The sequence below is a fragment of the Kogia breviceps genome, chromosome 5 (genome assembly GCF_026419965.1).
Source record: "Kogia breviceps isolate mKogBre1 chromosome 5, mKogBre1 haplotype 1, whole genome shotgun sequence".
NCBI lineage: Eukaryota > Metazoa > Chordata > Mammalia > Artiodactyla > Physeteridae > Kogia > Kogia breviceps.
Window position 1 is genome coordinate 33239204 of NC_081314.1, and position 14956 is coordinate 33254159.

At 36.5% G+C, this 14956-nt stretch overlaps 1 protein-coding gene across 1 annotated transcript in view; it reads left to right on the forward strand.

Annotated features, from left to right (window-relative positions):
• Positions 1–14956, forward strand: part of KCNH8 (potassium voltage-gated channel subfamily H member 8) — a 413967-nt gene that overhangs the window by 221509 nt on the left and 177502 nt on the right. The window contains exons 4-5 of the mRNA XM_059064162.2: positions 6299–6426; positions 11516–11756. Coding sequence (XP_058920145.1) covers positions 6299–6426; positions 11516–11756 — 369 coding nt within the window. The remainder of the gene's footprint in view (positions 1–6298; positions 6427–11515; positions 11757–14956) is intronic.

Below are 14956 nucleotides of genomic sequence, written 5' to 3' on the forward strand. Positions count from 1 at the left end.
AGACATTTTTCTTAATCAAGTAAAGCTACAATCCAGTCCCATGTCTTTTGGCAGATATTTTTCCCTATCTAAAACTCTGTGATTATTCTGTGTTAATTATATTTAAGATTAGTTACATGACATGAGTTCAGTGATGTGAAAAAAAGAAAAGAAAGAAATCCTAGAACAAAATAAAAAAATAAATCCACCAAAATGTTAAATTATTTCTGGGAGATGGTATTATGAAAGAGATTCATTTTCTGCTTTATATTGTTTATACTTCTAAATTTTGTAAAATGTACATGTACTTTTTAATATTCAAGGAATAATTGTGTATATGTTATGTAGTTGCAAATGAGTTAGTAAAAATATAAATGCAGTAAAAATTTAGAAGGAAATGCATGAAATTGTTATTGAAAACAACCAGGCATTTTTTATTTCTTTATTTTTCTTTATTTTCAAAAACTTCCATAATGGGTTTACATTGACTTCATTTTCCATTTGGGGTGGAAATTTTTGTCATTTTATAGATTGCAAAAACTATGAAGCTTCTAATGTCACCTCATTAAATATGACTTTTTCCCTTGGTTACTCATAGATATTTTCTATCAAGTTAAAGAAAATTCCTTCCTTCTATTACTTGCTTATTACAAAGTTATTTTTTCAAAAAGAATATTTATGGAGTTATGTTTTAAAAATCAGTGTTTACTGAGATAATGACATACATTTTCTTCTTTATAAATCTGATGAATTATATAATGATTTCCTAAAATGGAACCATCCTTGGAATAAATCCCAATAAGCATGGTATATTTTCTTTTAATACACTTTTATATTCAGTTTACTAATGTATTGTTTAGGATTTTAACATGTATATTCAAAGTGGTATATGGTTATCTTTTTGTATTATACTCACCTAGTTTTTGTATCAGACTTTTCTGGACTTGCAGATTGAATTCAGAAATTTTCAGGCTTTTTTATTCTCCAAAGCATTAAAAGAATTACTTGTTCCTCCTCCTACACTGTTGGTGGGAATGTAAATTGGTGCGACTACTATGGAGAACAGTATGGAGGTTCTTAAAAAACTAAAAATAGAGTTATGGTATGATCCAGCAATCTCACTCTTGGGTATATAGCTGGAAAACACAAAAATTCTAATTTGAAAAGATATGTGCACCCCAATGTTCATAACAGCACTATTTATAATAGTCAAGACATGAAGCAACCTAAATGTCCATCAACAGATGAATGAATAAAGAAGATGTGGTGTAATATACAATGGAATATTACTCAGCCATAAAAAAATAATGAAATAATGCCATTTGCAGCAACATGGATGGACCTAGAGATTATCATGCTAAGTGAAGTAAGACAGAGAAAGACAAATATCATATGGTATCACTTATATGTGGAATTTTTTAAAGGATACAAATAATCTTATTTACAAAACAAAAATAGACTCACAAACGTAGGAAACAAACTTATGATTACCACAGGGGAAGTGGGGGGAGGGATAAATTGGTAATTCGGCATTAACAGATACACACTACTATATAAAAAATAGATAAACAACAAGGACCTACTGTATAGCACAGGAAACTACATTTAATATCTTATAATAACCTATCATGGAAAAGAATCTTAAAAATATATAATATATATATATATATATGAATCACTTTGCTGTACACCTGAAACATTGAAATCAATTATGCTTCAATAAAAAAAATTACTTGTTCCTTTAAGGCTTGATAACACTGACCTTTAAAACCATCTGAAATAGCCTTTAGTGGGGGTGATAAGCAGTATGAACGAAATGGTCTCTTTCTCTACTTTCTTCCATGGTTATTGGTCTACCTCAAGGTTTTTACCACTTTCTGGACCTATTTTGGGAATTAACTACCCTCCCCAAAGTATTCTTTTAATCTGGAAAACTATGCTGATCGATTTTTGCACAAAGTAATCTCATCATTTTAAAAGTCTTCTCAATTTTTGGTCCTTTTAAAAATCTTAACATTGTTGATGTTGTCTCTATTTTTCCTTGAGTGCAATTGCCAGTTTAACACTTTTATCTTCCTTTGGTTTTATTGATCATATATTTTCTAAACTTTCTTTTCCATTTCATTTATTTCTTTCACTTGTATATCCTTCTGATTGACTCTTATTTGTTTTTCTCTTAGAGCAAGCCATAGTTATGGAGGTGATCATACAGGTTTATCCTGTGTCTGAGAGGCCCTTTCATACAGGACTATGATTTAACAGGGCACATGGCTGCCCAACTAGAGACTGTATGCCCAGCTTTGTCTACAGCTCAGTGTGGCTGACATAGTCTGAGGAAAAGTGAAGTGAGCTTCTGCCTACCTTCTACTTTCTCTTTTTCTTCTCTTCTTCCCATTCTCTATATCCCAACCCTCCAGGACTTCTTTGAGTTCTTCCAAGACACTGAGCTCCCTTCTGACCAAGGTTCTCACACCTTTTATTTGCTCTCAGGAATGTTCTTCCCTCTGCCACCCCTCATCTTATTAATAACTCTTCCTCCAGGTTTTAAACCTGAGTCATTCATTTTAAGCAATTGATACCTCACCCCTAACCACCCTGACTCTAAGGAATCTGGTCAGGTCCCACTGCTACATGGTCCAATTCTACTTTAGTCTTGTCCTTTATTTGTTGTGAAATATTTTTTACATTCAAAAATATAATATCTGTAATACATATAATATGAAAATATTCTTAAAACTCCCCATACACACCAAATCCAGTTTAACAAAACAGAATTTTACTAATTCCATTTAGTAAGGCACATGGTAACCCAGCTAGAGACTATGTTTTCCAATCTCTGCAATTTGCTGTAGTCATATGATTATGGGTAGTTTTGTAGCACATACATTTCCCTAGATGGTATATTACTAAGTTTTGCATGTGTGTGAATATTATTAAAATGTTGCCATGTTGTCAGTGCTCATCTTTATTGTTTTTGTACTTAGCATTGTGTTTTTGAGATCTTTCTGTGCCAACAGGTAGGGGCACCATTTCATGCATTTTCCAGTTATTCTCACTAAGGCTAGTTTAATGGAATTTTACCATCCTATGTCATGACTATGCAACCATTTATGCATTTCTTTTTTGTTTATGGACATTTGGCTTGTTTCTAGTTATACACACAAACACACTTGTGTTTCAAGTGTATTTTGTATGTATATTTTATGTGTTTGTAATTATATGAAAATTATGAATTTCACTGTCAAGAATTTTTTTTAATGAGTTGTTCCCAACTCTATCTTTGATTTTTTTTTTTTTTTTTTTTTTTTCATCTGGGAGCTACCAACCCAGGACCATTTTAAATTCATTCCTTTGCCTGGGAGATTTTCGATCACTAAAGTGGAATGATTTTCAGTCCCAATCTTGCATGAGGGTTAAATCATGATTAAAACTTTTCAAGGAAACCTTTTTTTTTTTTTTTCCTTCCACTTAGAGCCAAGACCAAGACACATACATTTCTCTGACATTTCCCTTTGAGGGATTATTTTTTAAGATTATAAAATTCCTGTTGTTTGATTTGGAATATCTCACCCATAATTAGATTTCTCCACAGAGAAGGGATTTGGCTTATTGACTGTCATAAATCTCTAATCTGGTCCATTTTGTAGTTAGCATTGTAATTCCATCCATCATTTTCATACCGACTGACATTGCATAAAGCAGCCTGCTGGCCTTTCCTACCACATTCCTGTAGACACTATCTTAAAACTCTGGCAGTTTTCCAATTTAAATATATGTAAAAATTACACCCTGATCGATTATTATATTTTCAGATGCTACTTATAAGACTTCTATGCAGACAAAAAAAACACAACACATGAAGATGTAACCTTAACTTTTAGTAGTACAATAAAATGTGCTTTGTTCAATCGAGTTTCCAAAAAAAAAGTACCCCTTTTGATCTTCTACGTTGTGTTTTTTTGTTAATCTGTTTTTATTGATTCAGGTCTATAGTAATGTATTCTATTTTAAACATTCTTTCAAAATTTGAAGCAAAAGGTGAGCAATGAAAAAACATGTAACATCAGATTAGACTTTTGCCATGAATAAAACATCCTATTTTCTGGTCATTAAAAAATCCCAGTGTGGACTGAGAACGGGGGGCAGGAATTAAAGCCCTTGAAACACCTGGAGATCAGGCTGAGAGGGGCAATGACTATGACACATGCATCTATGTGACACTTAACACCAAGCAACATTTGAACATTGATTTAAGTCATTAAAGGACTTGGGCTACATGTGGAAGTAGAGAATTTAGACCAATCTGGTTTTACAGACTGACTGTACTCCTAACTAGCCATATGGTCATGTGACACAATATTAGACCTTTCAGTTTTCTCCTCTGTTAATGGAGGATAATAATGCTTACCTCACTGAGTATTTATGAAGATTAATTGAAATCAGTTAATACTGAGGATCTGGAACAGGGCCTGGCACACTGGCCATCAATAGTAGTTACATGGCTTCCCCAGTGTAGCAACCAAACCAAATCATTTTTATGAAGAGGAATCAAACAGCCTTCAAAGTACTACAGAGGTTTGATGATGAAGCTTAGATAAATAAGGTTTTAATTTTTATATTTTGCAATTATTGTCATATATATAGAATTTATTAAACATAAAATTATATGTTCACCAACTGACCAAATAAACACTAAATATTTCTTCATTTCATAGAGTTAATTTATATATTTCTCTTTGGCAGTAGGCCTTTGGAAGGATTAAAATAGCTGAATTCTTACCTAATTTTACTAAAATAGAGTCCAATTGGATTAAAAATTTAAATGTTTAAAATTAAAGAATGAAGACATAAACATGTTGGAAGAAAGCAGACATAGATTTTTAAAAATAAGTTTTGAGTGAAGACAGTTTGGTTATGCAGGACATAAAGTCTAGACACCAAAAATTTATAGATGATAAGTCTGACAACATAAAAAATGTAAAATTTTTGTACAGCATAAATAAAAATCCAAGGTCAAGTAACAAAAAGGGAACATCGTCAACAGCATATGTGACAAGAAAATGGTAGCTAATATACAAAGAGCTCATGCAAATAAATAGAAAGTACCAACTTAATTTCAAAATTGACAAAAATAATACGAATAGACTTCATAAGAATCAATGCAATTGGACAATAATATTTAAGTGAATGCTTATCCACACTCATCATTTTAAAAATGCAACTTCGGGCTTCCCTGGTGGCGCAGTGGTTGAGAGTCCGCCTGACAATGCAGGGGACGCGGGTTCGTGCCCCAGTCTGGGAAGATCCCACATGCCGCGGAGCGGCTGGGCCCATGAGCCATGGCCGCTGAGCCTGCGCGTCCGGAGCCTGTGCTCCGCAACCGGAGAGGCCACAGCAGTGAGAGGCCCGTGTACCGCAAAAAAATAAATAAATAAAAAATAAATAAAAATGCAACTTCAAACAATGTTATGGCATCTTTCATCTATTAAAATGTTAGGCTACTCTTATTTTATATTTCGTAATTTTGATGTCTGTGGTAAAGTAGGCACATCCACTCAATGTTGCTGGGAGTGTAAGTTGCTGGAATTAAATTTGGAATATGTATACCAAAATTTGAAATGTACATACCCACTCCTAGTAATTTATTTACTGAATATCTTGGCATACCAATGCACAGCTCTATGCATTTAAGAATTTTCATTGCAGGATTATCTACACAGATTTTTTAAAAATCCTGGATAAACCTAAATGTTCATGATAGGGAAATAGTAAAGGAAATAAGACTAGTTAACATGGTACACTCTTAGCTGTAAAAAAGAAAGGCAGAGAACTCTAATGTGCAAATTAGAAATGATTTACATCACTTTGAGGTGGAAAAAGTAAAATATAAATAGTTTTTATTGCAAACTTACATTTATGCAAAGAAATAAATATAAATGTGGATATAGCATATGTATTAGATATTTTTCTGGAAAACATTGAGAAAAAAAGTTTAAAGTAGAATTAGGGATATGAATGTGGAACAGCAGGAAGGAAGGAGTAAGATTTTTTTGCTTAATGCTTTCCTGAACTATTTGAAAGTTTCTCTGTGTTCTTGTATGTTTTACTTTAATTTTAAAAAATAATGATGTTAATATGATGATAAAAATAAATAAATTGTAAGGAACTAAAATTAAATTAAATGTCATTAGGAGCCAGCACATAATTTTAGGAGTTGAAAAACATGTACTATATGCTCTTAAGAAGGAACTGCCAAAATGACATTCTTGGGGTCAAATGATACATTCATTGACGCTTAATGAGTTTTATTTTCCTCCAGACAAAGCCAAAGGAAGATCAAGAACAGGGACCCACTTTGATTCAGCCCGGAGACGGAGCCGAGCAGTCCTTTATCACATCTCTGGCCACCTGCAAAGAAGAGAAAAGAACAAATTGAAAATAAATAATGTAGGTGGTGTGTGTGTACACAGTGAATGCTAGACTTTCCCTTGGTGGCAGTGTTTGATTCACAAAAGAAAGCCTCCAATTATGCATTTATTGGCTTTGCTAGATTTTTTTTCCACTTTGGCTTGTGCTTTCCTATAAAAAACAAACTGGAAAAGGTCAGCAATCACAAGGCATTTCTGTAATAAAAATGATTAATCACAGTGTTATCACAGCATAGAATATTATTTCAGTCAGTACAATATGGTACTAGGGACACTGCAAATGGGACTGGTTACATTTTATGAACAAGTTATATTACACATCCTTAGTTTGTTGGTTAAAATTTCTCACATTTAATTTTAGCTCCATCTGTTTTGCACTTTATCTAATTTCACTGAATGCTTTCACCCAGGGGGACCATGAACAAATCAAAGTCATTACTTTATTTGGAAAATTTACATTTTATGCAACACAGAGTTGGAAATTTCACACCTTGGAACTGGGTTGGAAGTGACATGCCATATATTATATGTTTTTTTTTAAAGTCTCACTCTTAGTAAATCATGGTAGGGCTCCTCTCTGAAACCTGGTGGTTATCTGTCAACTGTGCCTGTAAAAGGTGACTCTGTAAGTGTTTTAAGTGACACACGTCCTCCATGATTTCACAGTTAATTTTATCATTGGTTCTGAGAACTAAGAGACTTCACTCGGAGATCCAGAACTCTCTGTTTGGTTGTAGAATTTCAAATGATGGTAGTGTCATTAATCTGCCTTGCGGAATCTCCAGAACATACAACTTTGTGGGTATGTGTGACTATGAGCAGCAGACATCAAGACTCAGGGTCTAACTTTCCAATGACGTTAGAAAAAGTCATATCAAACAACCATTGCTGTTTTGGAATTGATCTCAGATCCCGAGGTTCTGGGAGTAAAGGACACAGGAAAGTCTTTGGCATCTCATTGTACACAGAGAGCTTGAGACCACCTAATCTGACATACGGATGCTTTGCTAAAGCAGTCATGCATCAGACACACAAAGTATCCACTTACCTGATTTTAGTGAGCAAAGATGCACGATCCCAGGTGTAGAGCACGATCTGACATGAAAGGGCTGCCAAACTGGTTGTGCTTCAGCGGGATTCCCCTCTGGAAGCCAGACAAGCTATTTCCATCTGTTTGTGCTCCAGGACCATCACCCATGCTGGTGCTGATCTGCCACCCACTGCTGTTAAGAGTCACATTCTGTTTAGTTTGTCATGGCTTAATATAAAGATTTTCTAGGGACACCCGTATGTCACATTGGTTTCCTGAGAGTCCAGGGATAGACTTCAAACCGTGCACACCACTAGATCTCTGAATCCTTCCCCTGGTTCCTCGTTATACCTGCCTTCAGTTACCAAGTCAGCCTCAGTGATAGTAAACAAGATCTAGGAAGAAACAAAGGTAACCACACCTGGGGTTGATTCTATGCAAGCCAGCCAGCAAAACACCTAAACAAATATTAGCCTGAGATTCTGTAAGACTGAAAGATGACACTCTTCTAGCATTTAGTCCAAAGTCATTTAAATGTACCAGGTATTAGTGAGCTTAAAAATGTATTCACAGAACATGCTGTTTTTCCCCTTTTGATTCAACAAAGTACAGAACAGTACTTAAAAATCTTATTTAAAAAATCATAACTCCCACCCCTTGGCTAATTTGCTAAATTGCATTTATTTAAGAAGTACAAATATCAGGGTGGAGCATTAAAATAATACATGGTACGGAAGGGTGTCAAATCAGCACAGTGAATCTGATAATACAGGTAACATCTTATTTCTGAAAAGGAAATGTGGAATCAGGGCTGGCCTTGTTCACCATCTCTTTTTCAAGGAAAACAGGGCAGAATGACTAAAAGACAACAGAAAGAGAGAAGAGGGAAGAGGAAACAATGATCTGAATGGTTTACTGGCTAGACAATCAGTCTTTGGGGAATTCTGGATATATTAACATTCATGTGCCCAAAAAAGAGACTTCTTAATGTTTTTGAAGCTCTTCGCTATTTACAAATTCTTTTTGCTGTTATCATATCATTTGATCCTTACAGCAAGCCATTACTAGATATGATTTTTATTCGTTCCAATTTAAAGATGGGAAAGAACAACTTATTTGAGATCTCAAAAGTAGAATCAGCAGATGTGGGACCCATCCATGAATCTTCTGACTCAAAGCCACGGTGCTTCTGCCCCTACCTTGCTGCGTCTCTGATACAATTCTGTGGAATAGGAATGTATGATTCAACTCAGAACAAATTAGCTCATCAGGCCATTAGCAAGCTCTGAGAATCAGGATGTAACACCCTTTAATCCTGGCTCTAACTTTGCCACATGGTACCTCTTGGAAAAGGTTTTTAATTTCTGGTTTCCTTGATTTGTTACTCTATTACATGACATTGGGATGATGCAAACGTCTTCAACCCAAAGATCACATGGGAGCTTTGGGAGCTTGAAGGGACAGTGCTTTAGATGCCCACATATTACCAACAGGGTACTAGGCTGGTAGTCATCAAAGGCATATGCTACCTTGCAATTACTCAGCATAATGACTGTAGAAACATTTTTCCATCCCTTTGTTCATTTGGATGTTAATTTCAAAGACGTGTTGCAAAAAGAGTTTAGGAAACAGTTACCTTGATTAGGCTTTGGCTTTAACTACTCTGTTTCAGTAATACATAGGGTAGAGGTTAAACTACTCAAACACCATTGGTACTAAACAATAGGCTTGAAAATTAATAAATAATATATATAACTAACATTGAGGATAGTTGGTTGTATTCTTTAGGCAAACTTCATAGGTTTCAGGGTTGTAAATAATATGTTTTTTCCCCCTTACTTGCTAAAAGCACACTTTCCAATTGTAAGAAATTTTCTTTCATTCAAAAGGTTTTTGATAAAACTTTACGAATAGAGAAGCAGGAAGGAAGGACATCTCTTTTTTTTCACTCAGGTGATTGTGTCAGGATGTATGCAGAATTTGAATGAAAAACCTTTTAAAATTTAAGTCTAATCTGAGATGTATTGGATTCTCAGTATATTTTAAAATAACTTAAATAATATATTTGAAGTAGCCTATAAAAATGAAATAGTGTGATTTATTTTCTGATTTGTGGAGATAACTATTACATTGCTGACCTTTTTCATCAGCATCACTAATGCTTCGTATAATCAACATAATTTAATAAAAAAATACTTTGCTTCTTGTGTTTTCCCAACCTTCACTCCTAGAGCTGGCTTCTCCCTCAAATAAAGTAAACATTCCATTTCTGTAACATGATAGAAAAAGACATTTGGATAAAAATTGAGATATTCTTCCATGGCTTTTGGTTATGTGTTATCGTGGTAAATATTTGAAAAAAAAATCGTATTGGAATCCATCACGTCCTATTGTAAATAGAATGCTTGTCAACTTTGAGATTTATACTTATGGACCCCAACTCTCTCTTCTCCGATGCATCAGCCTCAGCTTTGATGAGAAGCCCAACAGGGGTTACTTTCTTCTTCCTTCCTCAGTTTTATGTCATAATCCACCTTTGTAACCTGTTCCTAGAAACCAGAGAATGAGGCAAAGGAGGCAGGTCAAGTCAGGGAATTGAATGGAGCATAGACACGATGGCAGTTGGGCATCAAAAACCATCTGAAAGGAGTGAAGCAGGCCCTCCCTCACCACAAAATCCTGGCTTTATGAGGTGCCCTGTGGGATGAGTGAGACTATTAACAGGAAGTAGAAACGTGTTGTAAATGCCTACCAAGGAGAGATGCAAGTTAGGAGAGGCATTCATATTAAGGTAGCAGAAATATTTGGGCACTGAGGGTCACCACTAAAGAGCTCCTGATTGCTCTGAACCTTTCTTAAATTTCCAAGTACTTTAGGAATCCCTGGACATATCACATTAATTTGCCCTTCCTTCAATGCCAGAAACAAGAAAACACACTGCGACCTGCAAGTAACAGGTATTCAAGATCTTTGAACTGTTCTGTTCATTCAACGTAACTTTCAAATTTAAGTTTCCATTACCTGTCTTGTATTTCTCATTAATTGAGGTCAAAGCAAGGTCTGCAAGTATCTGGTCATAGACTGTCAAATTGCCACACACGCTATTGTTGGACCTCCCTTTGTCTCACAGCAATAAAAAGAATTGTTCCTCAATTTGGACTGCTTTCAAAGTGAAGGGCTTTTGAAGTTATAAAAACTCCAGCTATTCTTCTGCATTTAATCAGCTGCACAGTGAACATTGCCTTTCTCCTCCCATGACTTGAATAACTGTTAAATAACTGTTTCTTGCTTTGCCATCTTAACAAGGGCTAGCCAGTGCCAGAATAAATCTATGTCCATCAAGGTTATGAGATTTGGGGTCCCAGCTGGAAACTTCACCAACAACCATAATACAGAATGCAAGTAGTCAGCACAACCTGCTTATAGTTTGAAAGACATGTTAACAGCTATTTACAATTGAATTGATCATATAGCTCTAACCTTTTGAGAAAAAAAAAATGGTACCTTTGCTGTTATTAGAAGTATTTCAGGCCCAATATATTCTTTAGATAATGACTGTCATCTCAAAACTATAAGTATACGGAATGTCCCCATGACAGTAGGAACATAACTGTATCTTTGTGTTTATAATGTATGTAGGCTTATACTTGCAACTTTGGATGTTTCTAGGTGACATTTTAGGTAGCAATCTTTTTATTCTTCATGAACAAAATCTGGATTAGTCACTTATTAACACTGGTGACTACACTCTGCATATTCCTGTCACTTATAACAAAGATCTCTGCCAGATTTTAACATACTTAAAATCCTACTTTTTGCATCACCAACTTCTAAAAGTCACTTGTAAGATGTATTGACATTGTTGGGAGATTGGGATTGACATATATACACTAATAAGTATAAAATGGATAACTAATAAGAACCTGCTGTATAAAAAAATAAATAAAATTCTAAAATTCAAAAAAAAGATGTATTGACATTGTATGTATAAATAATTCTCCCCATGTGTTTAAGGCTGTGTGTTCCTTATTTCTAATGTTGTGTTTCTCCCTTCTCTCCTTTTTGTCTTTATCCACAGAATGTTTTTGTAGATAAACCAGCATTTCCGGAGTATAAAGTTTCTGATGCAAAAAAGTCCAAATTCATACTTTTGCATTTTAGCACTTTCAAAGCCGGCTGGGACTGGCTTATTCTGTTGGCGACGTTTTATGTTGCCGTGACCGTACCTTACAACGTTTGCTTTATTGGCAATGATGACCTATCGACAACTCGGAGCACAACAGTCAGTGACATTGCAGTGGAGATTCTTTTTATTATAGGTAAGAACCCACGGCTGTTTTCCTCGGAGATTTGCATAGGGGAAGTAAGTGTGTTCCAGATTTTTCTAACATGAATTTGAACTAAGATCCATTTGCATGGGCATGACTCAGCCTCTGATGCAAATTTTGGAGAAGCACATATTTGGATTTCTGAAAATTGCCTCTTCCAGCTTTCTCACTGTTCCTTTGTTCAAACAGATCTAAACCGATGTTTTTTGTTTCTACACTTATTTCATCAAAAGTGGGTTGAAAAAGACTTAATGGCTGTTTTGTTTGGACTCTCAACTTCTATTATGATCTTACCTGTACAGGGTCAGCGATGAGGGTTGGCAAGAACCTATTAGTGGCGTTCTGATAATGGTCCCATCTTGGGCATGTTTCTTCATGCGCATCGTGCTTTTCCGGCAGTTGATGGTGGTTGACATAGGTGGACTTGTTGCAGAAGCAACGGATTACATAAACCTTCTAGTCAATCAGGAGAAACCCTGAGTATCTGATTTTAATGAAAGGGGAGGCCCCAAGGGATGTTTGCTAAGAATATTTATCTCTAGAATATTTGGAATCTCAGTTGAAGCTGCATCTGCTCCATGCTTGTAAGCCTTCTCCTATTTTCCTGTCTCTTAAAGCTTTGTCTTGTTTAGACCAAAGCCCAGCTCTTGCTTGCTCATTCTAGTTGTCCATGAAGGCTAAGATTGACCCCCATGTGGAGTTCCTGACCACCATTAGCAATCTGATTCCTGCGTCTTTACCTGGTCATGGTGATGTAGGGTAACATCCTTTTCGTAAAGATGAGAGAAAGGTAGGAAAATGTTTTCAAGCAGTAGGTGAACAAGGGAATGAATAAATGGACCCTAAAGGTTCAAAGAAAAGGAAATAAATAAGTGAGGCAGATCAAAACATGGTTTCAATGGCAGTGGTACTTTTTTCTCTGTGGATCTGGTACAGCTTTGGATTCTCCAACTGAAGGTCTGACATGTTTGCTCTGGAAGAGTTTGTATGTTCTTGATGTGGCTTTGGCATCACTGTTAACATTGCATTTCCTGGACACACCCCTCAGACCTATGCTAGGACCCCAACTCCTACCCCAAAGGTGATGATTGTAGTATGTTTAGGCCACTAGATGGCCATGTTTTCTAGTTAGGTAGCTTGGTAAGGCTGCAAACTCAAGGAAACTTATCTTTAACCTTCTTTTTAACTTAAACTATTCTTTATTGGAAAAGTATAACCATAAGGGATATTAAATCACAGTTAAATGGCAAGTAACAACATTCCAGATTGAAAAAGAATTTAAAATGAAAACTGTACAGAGGCTTTTCAAGATGGCAGTGTAGGAAAAGCCTGAACTCACCTCCTCCCATGGGAACAGCAAATACACAGCTGTATATGGAACAATTTCCTCTGAAAAAGACCTGAAAACTAGCTGAGCAGATCCTTCACAACAAAGGATGAAAGGACCATGTGAAGACGGTAGGAGAGGCAAAGATTTGGTCTCACCAAAAACCCCACTACTTGTGTGGCAACCCACAACTGGAAGGATCTCACACGTATGGAACTTCTTCCTGAGGAGTGAGGGGGTTCATGCCCAACATCAGGACCCCAACCCTTGAGACCTGCACCTGAGGGACAAGCTCCTCAAACATCTGACTTTGAAAGCCAATGGGTCTTACATCCAGAAGTCTCAAAGGGTGGTAGGGAACAGAGATTCCACTCTTAAAGGGCTCACTCACAGACTTACTCACCCTGGGACCAAGTGTTCAAGCAGCAGTTTGAAAAGTGCCTAGACCATATGTGAAGGAGATGTATTAGCTAATATTAACGTGTCTGCTGGAGGGGCAGAAGCTGGTGGGAGCTCTCTCCAGAGACTGAGGGGCTAGTGGGTGCCAGTTTTGTGCTCCTTCTATTTAGCTAGTGTTGATGGGCATACCCCACCCCACTAAAGCCACTGGTGCATACTCCTTGATTGCCTGGCTCTGGTGGCCAGGGAAACTTGTGTTTCTGGGCCCCATGGGGCTGAAACAACCAGAGAGACAGTTCTCGGCAGACCATCAACCCTAGAGCATAACACAGACAGCATAGTGAACATGCTCCAGATCTTCCTGTGAAAAAAAGGTCTATTTTCTTGTTCTAGAGCTTCAGCCTGAAGGGCAGGCTTCAGGTTTACTACACATCTAGGGACTAAGAAGGTGCCCTCAGGGAACACAGGCTGGGGATGCCTTCTCTGTGCTCTTCCTTGGCCATACTACAGCTCACAAGTACTTCCCAGTGAAGAGCTTATAGACTCACCTGGAACCCTGATTTTTGCAATTTTCCCCAGTGGGACACCTCCAAATTGCTTGGTCTAGAGGCCAGTAGGGTTTACAACTGAAGTCTCAGAGGACTGTATATATTTGCATACTTTAAAAGCTGCTGCCTGAGGATCTGACTTCCAATCAGCCTGAAACTAGATACTGACTGAGATCCTCCCTTTGGAACATTGAGAGGTATTGACACACCCTCAACAACTGGGATCTATCAAGAGCCAATCAGGCTGCTTAGACAATCACAAAGGTTCGAGAGACAACCAAGAGCCAGGGCAAGGTTGGACAACAAGGTTCATCTCCTACAAAGGCCTCTCCTTCAGGACTGAAAGGAGAATGCATAGAAACAAACACAGAGAGTCAGGAAAAATGAGGAAACATAGGAATATGTTCCAAGCAAAAGAACAAGATAAAAACTTAGGAAAAAAAAAAAAAAACCAAAACCTTAGTAAAATAGAAATAGTAATCAACTAGGTAAAGAGTTCAAAAGAATGGTCATGAAGATAGTCACCAAACTCAGAAAAAATGGATAAACATAGTGAGGACTTTAACAAAGAGATAGAAAATGTAAGAAGGCACGTGACTGAAGAATATAATAGTTGAACTGGAAAATACACTAGAGGGATTCAACATCAGACTATTTGAAGCAGGGGAAAGATTTGGTGATCTGGAAGACAGGGTAGTGGAACTCACCCAAAGAGAAGAGCAAAAAAGAGGAAAGGAAAAAAAAAAAAAGAATTGCGGCACTATTTACAATAGCCAGGGCATGGAAGCAACCTAAATGTCCATCAACAGATGAATAGATAAAGATGTGGTACATATATACAATGGAATATTACTCAGCCATAAAAAGGAATGAAAATGGGTCATTTGTAGAGATGTGGATGGACCTAGAGTCTGTCA